We start from the raw sequence: 19429 nt of genomic DNA on the forward strand, positions 1-19429 counted from the left end.
CTTTTAGCTTTTGAATCGATAAAACCACTGAAGCCTGCTGGCTGGTTTTCATCATCATTGCTATTCTCAAAAATGCTGCCTGTCTAAATGAGCCTTGGCAGTATAGAGAGGGTGTTTTTGGGCTGGAAAGCGGTTGTGGGATGGAGCAAAATTGATTGGCTTTTCATTAGGCCTCAGGCTGGGCAGTAACATCATTGTTCAGAGGGCTCCCTTGCCTCTGTAGTAGTTTGAGAATGGACTGACGGGCGGGGAGCTCAGGCGAGGAGTGACTTGGCGGAAGTGAAACTGTGAGCGAGCGCGAGTACACTGTGATTAATGTGGCTCTGTCAGGGCCGGCTCTCTGGCTCTGTGTTCACTTGCTTTCTGCGAGAATAATATGTGTGATATCGAGTGTAATGTTTGTTTGTGTGTGTTGTTTTCTGTGTTCTGCATGGGTGTGTGTGTATGTGTGTGTGTTGTTTGCTTGGTGATTAAAACAGATCAGGCGAGATAGTGAATTTTGTGATGAGTTGTGATGTAGCTCTGGGGGCTCTGGCATTGCCAAGGGCCATTCAGAGCTGGAAGAGTGGAACTGATGAGTGTGTGTGTGTGTGTGTGTGTGTGTGTGTGTGTGTGTGTGTGTGTGTGTGTGTGTGTGTGTGTGTGTGTGTGTGTGTGTGTGTGTGTGTGTGTGTGTGTGTGTGTGTGTGTGTGTGTGTGTGTGTGTGTGTGTGTGTGTGTGTGTGTGTGTGTGTGTGTGTGTGTGTGTGTGTGTGTGTGTGTGTGGTCAAACTGTCTCGCTGTCATCTCCCTGTCTCCCCTTCTTATTTATCTATCTATCTGTCGTCTCTTTATCCCAGGCCCTTTCTCGCTTCACTGAATTTTTACCCTCGTGATTCTCTCGCTGTCTTCTGCTTTTTTTTCTTCTCATTTCTTGCCCTCTTATTTTCCAGTAGCTTTGAGAATTTAGTTATCCCACTCTCAACCACGCTCTATGTCTCCCTGGTCCTGGTCTCCTCCTCCCCCAGTGCCCTTGTCCTCCTCTCTCTATCCCTCTACAAAGGAGCGTTGATTGTGATGATGGTGGTGGGAGGGAGAGTGCACACTGGTTCTTTTGACAAGGAAATGTCAAAGTGTGTCAGCCTGTGTGTTAGTGTCAGCATGAGTGTGTGTCGCTGTCTGGCTCTCGGAGGCCAGGGAGTTGATGTCATGGGTGTATGTGTGTGGATGTGTGTGTGAGTGTGTGTGTTTGATGTACTGTTTGGCCAGTCATGCCAGCCGCTGGGCTGGCGCTGTGGCCTCAGAGCCCGGGGGATCAGGGGGTTGATGTGTGGGGGTGGATGGTCTCCTCTATCACCTCGCTCTCTGATACAACTACACATACTGAGTAGAGGGAAGAAAAAAAAGACCAAAAGAGAAGTATCTCACAATCTGTGAAGCCACAACTGTCGCTGTGGGTGTCTGTTTGATTTTATGCACAGCTCTGACATCTCTCTGCACGTCTGCATGTAGAGGGAGCATAAAAACATGTCTGTTGGCTTGTTGGAGCCGCCATTGTTGTCTGAAAGAGAGCGAGAGAAAGACATAGTTTCTGGATGGGAGATAAAGCTTAGATCACTTTTTCATGCTGGAGCCGGTTTAATCTGACCCACATGTCACATGAAAGCACTTAAATATCTTCTTTGAATTAAATTACTCGTCATGTGCAATCTTTGCTATTCGCAAATGATCATACTTATCTCTCAGTGACTTTGTGTGAGTCTGTGTGTGTTGCTGTGTGTGCAGCTCGCATTTTCTCCGGCTGTGAACAGTCCCGCTGGTTTCCCACATAATCTGACGTGCGGACACTTAGGAGGTGATGAGTTTTCTCAGGTCATATTTTAGCTGCATATGTTCACTGTGTTTATTTTAGGAAGCTGTTTGAAAAGTCAGCATGTTGATGGGAGGCAGGTGAGGTGTGTGTGTGTGTGTGTGTGTGTGTGTGTGTGTGTGTGTGTGTGTGTGTGTGTGTGTGTGGTGTGTGTGTGTGTGTGTGTGTGTGTGTGTGTGTGTGTGTGTGTGTGTGTGTGTGTGTGTGTGTGTGTGTGTGTGTGTGTGTGTGTGTGTGTGTGTGTGTGTGTGTGTGTGTGTGTGAGGAGAGAAATGCTTTAATGTATTAAGCATTGTGTGAATAAGCAGGCAATTCATGAATGCATTTCAAGAAGAAATAGAAACAATAGAGAAAGGAGAAGATATCATGAAGTGAGTTTGCCAGCCTGTCCTTACAAATCACACAGCGTTTGTTGATGTTGATCTGAGACTGCATGTCTATTTCTTTTGAAATCATAAAATGACATTTCCTGGAAGCCTGCTACCGAGTGGCATCTATGATGTATTCAGTACTTAAAGATAAAATCTGGAGTTTACTTGATAATCTAAATATATTCGTCTAGAAGGAAAACAAGCAGGGCACTTTTGACCCAATGAAACCCAAGAGGAAGCAATGTTTCACTCCTTGATTTCAAAAGTAAGTGTAAATAAATCTCAAAACACATGACATAGCTCATGGTTAGATGTCACAAATGTTTTTCATTATTATTTCAAAGATATACGCCTGGGATATGGTACTTTATTGTTTTTCTGTGCTAAGTGTCTGCAGAAGTGAATATTTAAAAACAGTCTGGTACTGAGAGTTAGCTTCAAATATTTTGTCAGGTCTGCCACAACAGATGTATTCTGGTTTGCTGCTAATTTGGCACTTTATTTTTTCAGCAAAGCTCTTGTTTGAGAAGTTTGGCATGTTCTTTTATGGAATATAATGAATTTAGAAAACGACGAGAGAAGGGAGTCCTCAGTCACGCTAGGATATCAGCGAGGCTGCTCACAGCTAAATGCTAATGTCAGCTTACTAACATTTTATCTGTTTCAAAGCTTGTATGGTAATGTTTTGCAGGGTGCTAGTGTCACCCATTTCCCATGTTTGGGGCTAGTTGGTGCTATTATTTTGCAGGTCTGTGGTCGTAAAACATTGAATTTGTGTTTCTGATAGTGGCAATTTTAAAACGCCAGGAGACCATTAATGTCGGAAAAATATATATTTTTCATTTTGGCTAAACCATCTGATTAAGAACTCTTGGGTATGTGCAAAATGAAATGTCTTTATTCTACATAGCCATAAGTATTTAAAATGACCAATGCCTGGTTATCAATTCAATGTATGTCTCTCTGTTAGAAGAAACATGTGAAACAGGTTATAGATTAGGGAATTCATAACCTATAGTAATTATCTTTATCTCCCTTTCCATCATTAATCATTTTATGCGGCCCTCCCTTATTTCTTCTTCTTTCCTTTAATTCCAATCCCCTTCTCTTCCCTCCTCCTTTCTTTCTCCTCTTTATGATGTATCTCCTCCTTGTTTTTGACCAATCAGCCGTGCATTTGGACAGAGAACCTCTCCTCCCACTCTACTCATTACAGGGACACATTATAGGTGTGCAAGCTAGTCGTGACCCTGATGAAGACCTGTGTTGGTCACAATGACTGAGTCCTCTTACAGTATTTACAAATTACCATGTGAATTTGGCGCATTTTTTAATTTGCAAAAACCCTTAAGTATGCCTTGGATTACTTCTTGAAAGAGACTTGCATTTTATTTGCTTATGAGCCCATTACCTAATGGAAATGGCACAGTACACTTAAAGGAAGCCATTGTAAGTGATGACTCAAAAGTAGCACTTTTCCTTTTCTTCAGAACTTCGGTATTCTCAGGAAATTCTGCTATTATTTTCGCACCAATACGAAGTTGTACTCTAAGAACAACTTTGAAAATGAAAACAGATCAATAGCGTTACAAGTTTCCAGCGTATGAAACTGCTCAGGGTGTTTTATTTCAGTGTGTTTGTGTCTAGGGGATTTTTGTGTGGCTTGCAGAGGCACTCACTTCTATCTTTAGATTAGCAGCTAACCCCCCTGCCCCTCTCTGTCCCTTTGTGCCAGTGGGACTGAGAATCTGGACATTTGCTCTTTCCGAACACAAATACTCACACTTAAAGGCATGCGGTCACACTGACACACTTTATTTTAAAACAACTATAGAAGTGTGAGAGGGAAGTGTGATGTGCCAAACTCATTATGTAGCGTGTAAGGACGTTTCTAAATGGGGCCTGTTTAGAGTCTCTTTACACTAAGGTCACTTTGTCCTTCCAGCCTGCACTGCAGATGAACTGAGCTCTGTGCCAAGGGCCAGTGAAGTTCATTAGTGAGGCAGAGAGTACGAGGCCACCTTGCTTGTTGAATGCCCTTTTACAATTCTTCTGTCCTAGACATTCATTGTACTCACAAATGGGCGCAAACACACTGTATTCTTTATGTATGCACGTCCACACAGACACACGCATTCATGGTCCACCCAGATTAGGAATCAGCAGATTTCTTTTTATTCAACAATCGGCAACCGGCCCCTGATCTTACTGCCTGCGGGATGCGTTGCCATAGCAATGTTTGTGACCTAGAGTCAAGTAGTCTCTTGTGTTGAGCCAGACAAACTGACAGCCGAGGTGTGAATGTGACTTTAGGAGACCAAAGCACCTCATAAATCTGTGGGAAGCAGACTATGAAAGCCAAAGGGTGAGAATTGTTCAAATCCTGGGATAAAATTAAAACAAAAGTTTTTACGCTTCCTCACAAAGGATAACATGTTGACCTTAAAGCTCAGTCTGTTGGTCCGATGGCTGAGGATTGCATTGACAAGCAATTACTATATGATCACATTGTGATATGGGACACGCTGATGGAAACTCGCAAATGTTACACCGACCTTTTAGCTGCAGCACGGTTTTTCTGAAGGTGATCATGAAAATGTGTTTAGGATTTCATTTTCCATGACATATTCACTGCAGGAAAACTGTGATCTTATCTTTACCTTAATATGCTGGATATATTTAAATGACTACCGTGCCAACATTTCTATTTGTCACTTTGTCCAGATGTACCATCCAGAAGGAGTGCGCTCAGGGGCTGTTGGCCCGCTCCTGGATCAGCATGGGTGAAGGCCCGCAGCAGTGTCCGTCCATGACCCTGACACCCCCGGAGATCAGCATCGCTGCAGACATCAAGGTAAAACTCCCTCAATATTATTCTGGTCCATCACACCCATTTTATAAGTCACATAGAATGTACTCTTGTAAAAGTCATGTTTGTAACGGGGACAGTGTATTTAAGGCTCATGACCGGCCTTTATAACCTGACACCTCTCACTATTATTGTGCACACTATTATTATGACTCAGCTGATAAAGTTATTCCAACAGTGTGCGCTGCAGCAATTCGCTCCAACTCACCGACCTCTTATAAAGTCAAATTAAGGTTGACTTTACTATGAATATTGAAGCGGCTATAATCAATTAATTTTGTTTTCAATGTTTACTGCTTCACTCCAACTCTGCTCGCTTTAGTTGTGGTAAAGTTAAATGTGGCGTACAGAGTTACGACATATTGCGATGCAAGTTAACATCGCACTCTGCCAAATGAAACGTGTGACTGTGGCCGTTAACATTTTGCAGCTTCAGTAATATGATCAGTTCTGCATGCGTGATTCCTCCAGTACACAACTGATCTGAACACACACTTTATCATTTGTTCTTTCACAGTAGGTTGCACTGTAACCAAGACACCAAGAACGTATTTATATGTATCATTTAGGTCTTAAAACAGCAAACAAGGTGTGTGTGTGAAACCAGAACTGACTGGTGGCACAGCATGAGACAGCATGCCATACACAGCTGTTTCCCTCTGTCCTGCGTGTGTGTGAGCAATGACTTTAACTGTTTACTGACAGTGATTCACTTTTAATTTGATATCTTCCGATGGGCTCAGCAGGAAAGTTACCTCTAGGTCTGTAAAAGCTAGACTTCTTTTCCAGATTCAAGTATCCAAATTGGTTTGTTTAAAATGGCATTCAGATACCTTAATTATAAACCTTTAAACATTCAAGTCAAGTTTAAATATCTTGAATTGTAACATTAAAGTCTGTAACAATCAGTGTGCAAACTAACAGGAGAACCTGAGGTGAGGTTGAATTATTATTTAATTAGTTGCTGAATTGTTTCGTCTACATAATGTCCGAAAATATATATATATTTTAAACGCCCATTAATAGTTTCTCAAAGTGGAGGTTAAATGTCTTGTTTGGTCAGTCCAACACACAAAGATATTGGATAATATAATATGAAACAGAAAAAAAGCAAGAATTCTCAATATTTGAGAGGCTCAAAACTACATGTGCTGCCATTTTTGCATGAAAATGAAATAAATTAATGATCAAAATACTGTCACAAAAACCAATTCAAAAAAATTGCTGAATTTGTGAAGCTTTGTGCTGCTAAATCAAACATCAAACACAGAGAGCAGATTTCAAGAAATCAAGATAAAAACCATTCCAACTTTTTAGCGCACAATAAAATCCAACAGATTTAGACAAACTTGCTGAATTGTATTGCCCATACTTTTTGCCTCATGAGATAACTGCAGCCTATTTAATTGTGTCCAGCCCCGCTGGTTATGCAATTCAGCCTTCATGTAATTGGTTTATGACATTTAGAAATCTGATCTCATAGGCAACAATATAACCTGATGTAATTATTTTCTTTATTTTAAATCTGGAGTGGGGCAACCAAAATTGAGAGGTGTCTGTATTTCTCTCATTAGGCCACAGTGCCTGCATAACAACTGCTGTACATTAAGAGTATATCAATGAATAGAGTGAGAGCACATGCTGTAGGAGGCATCATGGTGTTATTGTATTATGACTCAAAGACATCAGACATCTGATCTCAAACATACCAAGGTACAACCTCATCTGATCTAATTCATATGTATTTTATATGTTACAATATAGGGAGGGTTAAAATGTAGATTTTAGCAGCCAAAGTTTATTAACAACTCTTTTTACAAATTGAGAGAGTGACTATATTTTTGAAATGTTAAATGTGTGTTTGTTGTGAGGTCTTGGGGGCAGGATTTTTTGTTCAATGTCAAATGGATACATAAAAATAAGCCGGGGGGAGGTGGGGCTTGACTTTTTCATAAATATAAATATAGGATTAAGTCCTCCTCCCCACCCATTTAGTTTTGTGCCTAAATCAATATCAAAAGAAACATAAATCACTTGATAAACTGTCACCTTCCCTGGGTTTAGCATAAGCATGCCAGATAAGGGTGTTAGTTTGAACACAAACAGCCTGTTAGCATAAACACGTGCACTAGTTTGTGTGTTTACTAAGATTTTTAGCCATATCCAAATGTGTAACCATTGATTTTAAAATGGACTTTTAACGGTTTAAGCAACCATTGATGTACAGTTCTGTCTCTGACCTAGATACATTAATTGCCCAAATGGGCGGTAGTATTGAAAATCACAGCTGTATCTCAAATCAATTCTACACATTCATTCTAAATGGGCTTTCGAATATGTCTGAGTAAGTGACAAAAGTAGGTGCCACATATCACTATGCATACTAAATTGGCTTGATGTTTGAGGGTGATGTTGATGGATCTAGTCACACCTGGAAATATTCACAGCATTTTTTGACAGTGGCAAGACAGCTCGAAGAGTGTCTGTGAAATAAATATATATATCTTTTAACAGATTTCATTTGAAGCAGCTTTCAAAAAAGTTGGTGTTACTTCCTGTTTGAATGTAACTCTATATATATATTTTTTTTAAACTGCAAAAATAGTGCTGTAAAGATCATTATATACCGGCAGTAAAAACAGTGTTGTTGCCCTGGGCAAACCAATGCGATTTCTCATTAACCTCTAAAACTACTGTGGAACAAAACAAGGAATATTATTAACTTAAACTACACTAATCCACCTTCTTTGACATAATGTTTATATTGTACAAATGAAGAAATGCATGTAATCTTTCGGATACATACAAAAGCACTTAAAACTAACCCTAGGGTGAGTTTCTTCACTGCTTCCTGACTTCAGTAATGAACCTCCACAATATCTGTCGCCTTAAACTCTTCACATATATCATGTATTAAATGGTTTTGGTACGCAGAGAAACTCCACCAGTCAGATTTTAATCAGACCTGGTTGGATAATATATTCTGGCAATAAGAGTTGCTGCTTCATACCTTCCTGACATGGGAGCTGTTGTTTTCAGCGGTTTCTTCCAGTCAGTACATCACGCAGCAGAAGCCAAATAACAATATGATAATTAGCTCACTGAATTTTGACACTCGGAATGTATTTGACCTTTAATTACAGCTCATAATTAGACGCAACTGAGAGACGACAGGTCATTAATTGGTTCATTAATTGTGGATATTTGCCTGTTATGTAGGTCAGTTTGGCTGTGGGGTGTAATAGATCTTCCAGCTGCCCGATCCACAGGCATCCTTCACAGCCGCAGGAAGCTCGGCTCAAGGTTGTCTCCCAAACAGGAAGCAGCAGGCAGGAAGTCAGGGCTATAGGCAGGAAATGATCACTTCCACCGAACAATAGAAGGGATTTTTAAGACATGTTAGCACATGTTGCCCGGCCGCTTCGGCTCATATCTGCTGAGCTACTGAATATGTCATCTTTCGTTTCCTCTCTTCTTAACAATCTTCGTCAGCCCCCTGCTTCTTCCCCTTTTTGTTCTCACATTGAAATGATTTAGCTGGAATTCAGTCATACCAGTGAGGTGTTATGTTTCTCATTATACGTCTGTCATACTTTATCTCATAGCTACATTTAGATTTGAATGTCACACTGTACCATCTGTTTCTTCATCGCACATTAGTTTCTCCATCTCTCTTCCTGAATCCTGGAGAAACTTGAAGTAATGCCAAAGCCATTTGCCCTCTACCATACACTAATACACTGGATTTGAATACATGTGCGTGGGGATATAGGACTTAATTAGTAATTAAATGATCTTTAGATTAGTGGTTATTGATATTTATGTTGCTTTATCTGTTTCTTTCTTAGGATGTCGGCATTCTGATAAATGGCAGTGTTCCTGATCTGGTGAACTCCCGGGTGGAGTGTGAATATGGGCCGGGTGTTTCTACAGCTGCCACGGTGCACCTGGATTACGGTCCCGCTCAGATCCAGACCTGTCCCCTGCTGCCTCGAGAAAACTACCAACCAATCCTCCCCGGCACAGGTGAGACTGAGAACATCCTTTTGGCTGTGTGCCAAGGCTGCCATCCCTTTATCTCCATAGCAGTCACATGTGATATCATTTTATTTATGTTGAGCCGTACTAGAACAAATGTAATTTCCCCTTTCGTCTTTCAAAATGCAGCAAAGTCAGTGTAGCGTGAATATGCCTCGCCGTCTTGTTTGTATTGTGACAGTGATACCATCTCGAATGCTCGCACATGCTGCATTGTTTACATGCCTTTGTTTCTGCAGATCATCTGACTGTTTCTGTGGCGATAAAAGTGAATGGCACATCTGTGGTATCTGGGAGCTTCATCATCTACGACTGCAAGAGGACCGGAGCCATACACCCCAAGACATCGTGAGTCGCAAATTCATTGTCACCATTGTTTATCTCAAATGTTGGATTTATTCGGGGTTGGTGATGCTTGGCAAACTTACAGCATCATTCTGATACCGTGCACACAAATGTTTTCACTTAGACACAGTGATGGCAAATAACGAATTCATTTACTCAAGTACTACAATTTTCCTTTATCGTACCCCACATTTATTTTCCAATAACCTTTGCTACTTTTTCACCACTTTTGTAATCTTACTTACTTAGTTATTATGATTACGATTTCATATAAAACATATCAAAAGTACATTGTCATGTTCCAGATGTTAATAAGCTTTAAGCTATTCCAAAGAGTTATTTCACAACCTAACTTTTCAGATGGTTTTATTTACATAACGGTTTGAGATAAAGCAATACATTGGCTAATATATCACAAAAAGTCGAACATTTGAAATAAAATCCAAACATAAAAACAAATGTGCATTGCAGAATTTACTGTTGATGTTTTATATCCATTTATTAGAGCAGTATTTTGAATGTGGGCTTGTATTTATGAGGAAGTATTATTACATTGTTTTATTGCTACTATTAAGTACAGGATGTTAGTACTATTTCCTCCTCTGCTTTGATCATTGGCTATTTGATTTACAGGCTATCCCTCAAAACAAACCTTCCTAAATTCAATCTAAATACCAATTAACTGCGATAATAGCCAATATACAGCATCAGTCAGATGTCTCTACAGCGTTGTAGAAGTGCACACCAACAGGGAGGCTCGTCCGTAACCTCCTATCCTCTCTTGTTTATTCCTCTGCTTTCTATTTAGGCCTCAGTGGGTAAATATTGCCGACACGTCCTCTTGGAGGGCTTATTGCGTATTTGGCTTACTCAAGGTTTCTCAGTGCAGGATCAAATGTGGGATTAATATGCTGTAAACGTTAAGCCAAAGGAAATTGGATATGTATGTCTGGCTGGCCATACTGATGTTTGTTTTTGTGAAGGACTGCGACTCGTATAGCCTGGTCACAAAGAGGGGTTTCTCATATCTTCAGGCTATCCAGCTGGCTTCCTCTTGCATGTTGGACCATGTCAGAGGATCCACTTTATCTGATGGGCAGATATTAGGCTTGGAGGGGAATTACTGTGTGTGTTTGTGTGTGTGTGTTTGACTGATTCCCTGAGATTGAAATCGTTTGGGTGTGTCCCTTTTGTTCACTTTTTGAAAACAGTCTGGAGGTGTGAACACAGCAGTTGCAGGTACATGTGTGCAAGACTGAACCCAATATGTGCACATGGCCTCGGTGCGCGGCGAGGATCAGGAGTGTGAAATTAGACGGTGGTTTATTGAAGGTGATAATGAGCAAAGTGCCATTCTCACAGGATGAGCATTGAGCTGCAAACTGCGGAGCTGCTATACTCTGTCTGATTTTAATCACTTCAAGCTGGGTTTTTTTAATAATCCCTAAAGAGAGTCTTATGAGCCATTTCTCCACAAGGAAACTAGATAGGAGGGTCTCTTTGTTTGTGCCATCACTTTTTTCTTTATATGTTAAAGCTGACTTCTTAAAGTTTTTGGTCTCAAGATGTTATGCATGGGTGAGAATCCTGACAAGCCATCAATATCTCATAGGAAAGACTATAAAAAAAGTTACTGCAAACCACAGGTCTACAGAGTTTAATAAGTCAATTTATTTTCCAAGCTATATTTACGCCCGAGGCCGATCTAATTAAATGGAGAATAGCTACACAACTTTTGAAGGGCCCCATCAGTTTTGTTGTCACAAATAATAATTCTCAGGCTCAGGAAACATTTCTCCTCCAGCTCTGATCTTTTAAAGTGCCGTTGTCAGGGTAATCTCAAATACAGCTTGGAAACTACCAGTGTTAACACTTTCTGTGTTGAAATATATGAGACTCTCCATGTCAGTATATCTAAAGATTAAGTTTCATCATGTAAGGAAATCTAGGATCCAGCCTTTTGGAGCTTGGCCAAAAGCCTGGACTCAAATTCTGAATATGTTGGCTTCCTATTAGTGAGTTTCAAGCATTTCTAGGAAATGCCATCCACTACAGAGTCTACAATTATCCCTTTTAAGATACACTTTGCATAATATTACAATTGGTGGAGGTTTGAGATGTCTTTATTTATGATACAACAATGTTGCCTTGAATCAGTTTTCATGTGTTTCTGTGTGACTTTGATTTGGTGTGTGTATCTGTGTGTGTGAGATAGTGTTTGGACAGTTCTCCCATGACCCAGTCGAAGTGGTCACTAGGCTGAGTTTTAATGACAACCAGATGATAGCATTCCAGCCTCACCAAACAGCGCTGTAGGACAACCACATAACCTGCCCTCTCTTGCACACACTCACACACACACACACACACACACACACACACACACACACACACACACGCACACGCACACGCACACGCACACGCACACACACACACTCTCTTTCTCCATTTTATTTGCTTTCTATGTCTCAAGTTCTGGCACTTCTCCTTTCTTTCTTCCCTCCCTCCCCTCAGCTGTCTCCGCCTCTCGCTGTCGCTCCCCCAGAAAACGAGTCTTTTCTTCTGGACGTATTTCTCTCTGACAGAGACGTGATTGAGGATGTGTGTTTAACCGCTGTGTCCACTGAGAGGCCCTGAGAGTGCGGGCCTGACTGTGTATTTAGTGTGTGTGTGTGTGTGTGTGTGTGTGTGTGTGTGTGTGTGTGTGTGTGTGTGTGTGTGTGTGTGTGTGTGTGTGTGTGTGTGTGTGTGTGTGTGTGTGTGTGTGTGTGTGTGTGTGTGTGTGTGTGTGTGTGTGTGTGTGTGTGTGTGTGTGTGTGTGTGTGTGTGTGTGTGTGTGTGTGTGTGTGTTGTGCGTGCGTGTGTGTGGTCATTATGACTTGGGGTGGGCAGTGTCACAGGGTATTTACTGTCAGTATTAGGTCAAGCAGAAAGAGTTTGTGCGAACAGTGTGCATCTGTGTGTGTGTGTGTGTGCGTGAGTGAGTGTGTGTGTGCTATGTTAGGGTGTGTGTGTGCAGCTGGGTATAGGTGTTTTAGTAGGACAGAAGGGGAGTTAGGGAAAACAGAAAAGCTTCAGCTGATAAGGGCCTTGGGGGGACCTTCTGCTTCTAATCAGAACCACACACACACACACACACACACACACACACACACACACACACACACGTTTCTGCATCCCCTTAACACCCATTCCACTCCACTCCCCCCAGTCCACAGACCCCCCCAGAGTGCTGCTATCACTGGAGGCGATATCATACTTAGTGTGGGACATCTGTCTGCTCCCGGAGGCTATGCAGACACACACACGCGAAAAACACATGCATATAGTACAGTGGAGGAGTTAAGGTAGTTTATCTGGAAGACACTCACACATATCCTACGGCTGATATCTCCACTACTCAACACCTCACACTAAAACAATTTAGATAAAAAGCACTACAGGTAACGGGAATAATTTATATTTTGTGGTGAACTGTCCATGTAACTCATAGCATATCTTACAAGGTAGATCACCCAAACCACACCAAAGATAATACACTTAATATTTAGGTGACAAGATAAATGTTAGAGATTAATATCTCATAAGATGAGGAAACACCAGACGGTTTCATCAAAACATTCCTACGTTTTTTGAATTGAGCAAGGGTGTGTTACAGTGTGTTTATAGAGAAGTGTGTTGTTTCATCTCAGCAGATTTGGCCCAGTTTGACCTGCTGGCTGGCTGCTTCTGTGACTAATCATCTCTTCCTTTTATTGAAGCTAAACTTTGATGCCCAATCAGTTCGGCATATCAGTTTATTTTCCACTCAAAATAGGCCACATATCCAACTTTGGAAAAGGCTGCATGGGAACATATCAAGAGGTAGAAAACACGCCCTGTTTGGCTCAATGTCATCCTTGTTTTCAACTGTTTCCATGTATGTGTGTCCATCTTCTTTCAGGTGTGTGAGCTGCCTGAGCACCAGGTGGAAGTGCTATTGGGACCCCGAGAACCACCTATGCGTCTCCAATAAAGATGAGTCAAAGCACAGCCTGCTGGAGGTGAGTAATTCCCTTTTTCTTTAATCCATCAACCAAACAGACGCCTGGAGGATCTCTTAATATTAAGATCCCACTAGTCAGAGCCACAGACATAATCCAGACTCTGCTGTTCAACAACTCCAAGTGTGCTGTAATGATTTGAGTCCAGACGAGTTATAGGCAAGAGCAATCATGTGGTAATTCAGTGAGAGGTTACAAGTCTCAAACACAGTATGTAGAAATACTATAAACTCTCAGGACGTTCTGGTTTAACAGACTCCTTCAAGTATAATATATCACTTTAAAACACCTCTAACGTTTCAATTTTTGGCAGTTAAGTGTGATATTCCAGCATGTGGAAGAGTAGCTTCTCTTTGTCCCTATTTTTAAAGGGAATTATTGCTAAATGTCAAAACTGTGTGTTGCCAGCAAAGACATACATCTAGGTGACTGTACAAATGCATTATGTAGATGCATGTTTGGCAGTGTAAAGCCTCATGCGGTTGTAAACTACTCTGAAAAGCAAACAGATCACATAGTTTAACCCTTAGATGCATAAGTGGGTCTTTTTTGACCCGCTGAGGTAGTTTTCTTAGAGTATCTTTGTAATTACATTTTTTTTATCATTTCATATTCCAGCTATTCCTCAAAAAACATGTTTTGGATATCATGCCATTCAAATTTTAAATTGAAATGTTATACATTTTATGTAGTTTTTGTATTACTACCCCAAGCTTCCATAAGTGGGTCAAAAATGACCCGCATGCATTTTCTATGGAATTTCGTTGTTTTTTTTCAAAATGTAAAGAAAAATTCAAAAATTATAAATAGTGAAAAATTAAATATAAAATATTTCTAGTGTGAACCAAAATAGAATACTAAATATTATACAAGTGATTTTTCTAAACCAAAATGACAAAAATGGCAAAAAAACACATATTATTCTAATACGGGTCCTTTTTGACCCACTTATGGAAGAGTGTAGGGTCCAGTCACTCGTGCATCTAAGGGTTAAAAGGTTTGGCATGGGTACAAAACCAGGCTGTGAAACTGGGAAAATTATCCCAAACTGCAGTAGCCTCATTGAAACCAATTACAGGTCCCAAGATACCCCTGCCCTTAGTGCATGTTCCTGACAACATCCAGATTTTCAATTTTCAGTTCACACTGCCATGTGAAATAACGGTTAAATGGTTGGATTATACTTGAAAGGGACTTGCTTTCTTTATTTCCTGAGACCATATTCTACACTTCAATGGGCCCTTCACAACAGTTAAGTCAGACGTCATATGATTCCTGTCCCCTCTGGCGTTTTATTGCCCGGCAAGATCCCATGGCCCGTGTGAGGAGGCGTCCTCCCAGCAGACTCTGGCCCTGAGGAGGCAGGCAGCGTCTGACTGTCCACAACAGTACTGGTCCCAGTTAGAGCAGAGAGGATGTGACTCAGTCCTGTGGTCAGCTGCTGGTCAAGTGGTCTTGTTCTAGCGTTTTATTGCTGTGAATGTTTAACACACTCTTTTATATCACAAGACCCCCTAAGAAAAGAGTATTCTTCTGTTAAACAATTCAGGCAATAAAGACATTCTTCTAAGCAAACGCAATAAATCCTAGCCAGACTTCAGATCCAGAAATACACAAAAACAAACATATAAAACCACAAGAGGCTTCTACTTTAAGTCACTTTCAGTTATTTAAATGTTAGGTTCTTTTGAAATATTACATTTTTAATGAAGGGGGGTGGATTTTCCTGTTCTGTTGAGCCCATCAGAGTGTCCGGTGGGTCTGTTTTTCTAATCCCTCATCGTCTCTCTATTTGAAGCTATTGTTGTTTCCCTCAGAGCGAGACTTTACCCTCTCATTTCCTCCTCCTCCAGATAAACAGGACAGGTATTTTGGGTTGCGGATGTGTGCATTGTTTTTTTTAACTCCTTCATGTCCTTCCCCCACACCCCACCTCTCGACAGAATGCGGCTTCCTGTCCAAGCCTGGTGGCCTCAGAGGTTCCTCCATCACCTTCAGAAATGGCCCAGGACTTCACTTTATCCCTCAGCAACATCCAGGAGGTACGCCAGACAACCTCCCACTATGGAGCTAGACTTGGACCATGTCCAATATGCATGTTGTTAAAATGATTGGAATAAAACAGAAGCATATGGTGCTTTTGCTTCAAGCCGAGTTAAACACAGATGGATATTTTTGTGCTGCGATTTGGGTCAATGAATGAGCGAAACCTGAGTTTGGGTGGTTGTGAGACAGAGATGAAAATGAAGAATGAGCGAGTATCTTTTATGCTTATGTTGCTCACGGCTCAGCTGTGTGGGCCCACCATGTCTCCGGGATCTAACTGTGACTCGCTGAGTTGTGTCTTCGTCAGCACAGTGTACAATAAGCAGTCAGTCTGAGGCAGCACACGCGGCAGGAGCTTTATTTCATTTGTGTTCATTTTAAATTCGGCAAGTCCTTCCAGATCTGTTTATTAAAATGTCTATTCTCATTCTTAATCCACGCTGAGCGAGTCAGACGCTGATCCTGCTTCACTGATAAGGGAAATTCCAGAGCTGACTAGTTGCCAGGCGTGGTCAGTCACACGCTATAACCCTCTGGCCTTTAGAGCCTTCTTCTAGTGTGTTGCTATGGTGACAGACATTGAGTCACATACAAATTGACACACACATGCTCATGCACACACATACTTCCTCAGGGCAGCCTGGATGTGACTGGCTATTCCTACCACTCTTTATTATTATAGTTTATACAAATTGTTTGAATAATGGGTTCATCTTGCTGGCGAGTCAACACAGCAGGGAATGTAGAGTCATTCCCCAAAAAGCATCTCCAGTCACTTGAGGAATTTGTGATGAATTTTGGTTTGGTTCCCACACTTTTCTGTGGATAAACCAAAAACAAATGATGTATACTTAACTGTGATAAACATTCATGCCAAAACATGATATAAAAGTGCTTAGAAGTTTGTCCTCCAGTATCTATTAGTTCTCACACTGAGCATAAGTCCAGGGAACATTTATTGTGTGGTATGTTGGAGTTTTCCCGGGGATAAAATAACCTTGCAAGAGCCAAAGAAATCAAGCTTCTCTAGTGTCAAACGGAAGAGAGAAAAGGCAAAGTCCTGGAGAGGGTGATAAAAGTAGACCAATTTAAGCTGGCTGGATTCAGAGACTAAGGTTTTTCTTCCACTTTAAGTGATTGCTTTTTGCTGCTCTTACCTATCTTCTAAGCTTCTTTGTGGTCTTACCTTCACATATCTTGGCTGAGTTAAACTCGGGGCTCAGATTTTATGAAGAATGTATTAATATTCATTACTCTGGCTCCCAGATGACTGGCGGAGGTGTGGGAGTCCAGATGTTTATGAATATTGAATGAATTGCATCTTTTCCTGGCAGGGACAATTATTGTGGGTTATTTGAGTTTCCTGGTTCTCTTTCTGAGTTGTCAATTGTTACCAGACATGTTTTTAGAAGGCATTTGTTTGCAGAAGCTTGCTTTAGGTACCAAAGCAACGGTTATCTCATTCTTAAAAGAGTACGATGTCACAGTTTGCCTGCTAGTTATTGTTAAAATAATGTATATTGTTTAAAGTATGTGCATTATATAACAGAATGAAGAGCTGGAGTGCGACTTTGGGACAGGGCAGCGGTACGAGGCCACCTGGCTGAACAGCTCCACGGTGAAGTGCAGTGGAGTAACAGTAAGTACAGACAATGAAGCACCAGAAATAACTATTTATTATCCATGTCTGAATAAAGATAATTTAAGATAAGATTAGATGTAATCATTGATTGTAACCTGTATCGCAATTATTTTAAACCCTTGTTTATAAGTGGACTAAGAACCCATTATTATCTGAAGCAACAGTAAGAGGGAATAAATGCAAAATGAGGACATGCCCAGCACAATCAGCTTTATTGTGTCTCCTTCTTCTCTGTCCATGTAGCTGTCCACTAATCACAGGAGCCAGGTTTACCACCTCAACCTGAGGAGGAAAGGATACTTCAGTGGAAATGGGGACGATGTCTTTGTTGACAGCCCTCAGCCCATGAGAGGTAAGACTTTGTTATGTTGACATGTAAAAAAAAAAAGAAAAAAGTTGATAATACAGTTCCCATTTGCTACGCTTCAGCTGTTTGCTCAGCTCTCCTGTATTTGCAGCGTAATTAGAAACCCACAAAAACACGAGAAAATCTGACATCGCTGCCACTGTTGCTCCCAGAATGCATTTCACCTGTACACAAATGTTTTTTCTGATGAGATTGGCAGATTTGATTAAAACCTGTAGGAAAATGAAAAATTGCTTACGGGAACGAAACGGTGTTTGACTGCCTCTCACTTGCAATAATAGTACTTTGTGTTTTACAACACATAATTTGCCAACTAGTAATTTACCATGCTATCATATTTGGCCACCCTCTAATTACACATAATTATGATAGAACATGGAGCTGCGATTTGAGGTGCTATCAATACCTCTTACTCGCCATGTCTGAACTATTGTTGATAATACAATTTAAGCTCCATGACAACAGTGAGATAATGAAAGTGGTCTGCATGTTGAACTTGGCATGTTTTCTAAAGCGCAGCTAAGCCAATCCTCGCCTTTCCCAGTCCCAGATGTGCTGTTCGCTGTCCATGTGTCGATCATGTGAACAACAGCCCTGGGCCGCTGCCAGACACGCTGCACTGTTCAAGACGTGACGGTGGTTCATAACATGCAGACTCATCAAATTTTTAAACAGACACACATACACACTTTATCACACACATGCAGGCACACAAATTCATGCACAGATGCACATGCGGTGGTACAAATGGGATTTCTCCCAGGGAGGCACATTGGAACATGAACAATCATCTGTTTCTCGCTGGCTTTGTTCTCCTCCACTCCTCTAGCTCTCGTTTTTTTCCTGGTTTATTTTTATAGACATGAATATATCATCCTGTAAATGCTTATGCTGTTTATTCAGAACATGCAGCCCTTATGGTTTATATAAGCTAGAAAAAGAATTGTAGAAGTCTAAGTAGCTTAAGTTAACCACACAAGGCAAACACAGTTCAGTAATGCTGTATTACAATAATAATTGCCTCTCTGTCTCTCCCCCTAGTGGAAGTGTACAACTGTGGAGTAGGGAGCTCCGACTGCTCCCAGTGCTGGGGCCGGGAGGACCAGGGCCACCTCTGCGGCTGGTGTGATAACAGCTGCAGGCCGAGGGATGACTGCCAGCCAATCAGAGATCAATGTCCGCCTCCTGAGATCCACAAGGTAAGATCACAGGTTACACATGATCGCAGAACACAAATTATTGCATTCATCCTCCTGCTCCTCCCACCTCCTTTCTGTTGACTATCTTCTAACCATAAAATGGTGAATCGTGGGGTCACTCACACGGTGCAGTGCCCCCTGCCCTGACTGTCCAGTATGAGCTGCCTGTTTGAACAGAGTCTCATTAAAGCAGTTCACTGAGTAATAACAGTAACACTCACTTAGCCACAGCCCTCGGGGGACACAGGGAGTCAATCTGCAATCACTCAGAAGGGCATGGGAACACCTTTTTCGCCATGTGTAACTACAGTTTGGGTGTAAACTGTGTGGACTGGTTATGGGAGTTATATATGTAGAGCTGTTTGTGTAAGAAACCCCAGAAACTAAAAGAAAACAAATAATAACCAGGAATGGTTTTGGATTCATGACCACAAAAAGAGCAACCACAATGACCACGAGGAGTGTTTATCTGACACAGGATCTCACTGCGGTCACGTCCTAACGGTCATCACGATTACCGGCATGGCCTTTCTTTAAACTGTTTATAGAGCTCATTTGCATGATCATATTCATTTGTTTGTCCAGCTGTAATTGGAAGGTGTTTGGAGCCGTCCTCCGAGCCTTTTCTGCCACTACTGAATTATATCAGCATAGCAACCC

The 19429-nt window shown here is 41.3% G+C and overlaps 1 protein-coding gene across 1 annotated transcript in view; it reads left to right on the top strand.

Moving 5' to 3' along the window:
* plxnd1 (plexin D1) overlaps window positions 1-19429 on the top strand; it is a 63013-nt gene that overhangs the window by 7915 nt on the left and 35669 nt on the right. The window contains 8 exon segments of the mRNA XM_034126285.1: window positions 4945-5074; window positions 8938-9115; window positions 9367-9475; window positions 13416-13515; window positions 15459-15557; window positions 17111-17200; window positions 17447-17555; window positions 18612-18769. Coding sequence (XP_033982176.1) covers window positions 4945-5074; window positions 8938-9115; window positions 9367-9475; window positions 13416-13515; window positions 15459-15557; window positions 17111-17200; window positions 17447-17555; window positions 18612-18769 — 973 coding nt within the window.

Source organism: Trematomus bernacchii, unplaced genomic scaffold (assembly GCF_902827165.1).
Source record: "Trematomus bernacchii unplaced genomic scaffold, fTreBer1.1, whole genome shotgun sequence".
Lineage (NCBI taxonomy): Eukaryota > Metazoa > Chordata > Actinopteri > Perciformes > Nototheniidae > Trematomus > Trematomus bernacchii.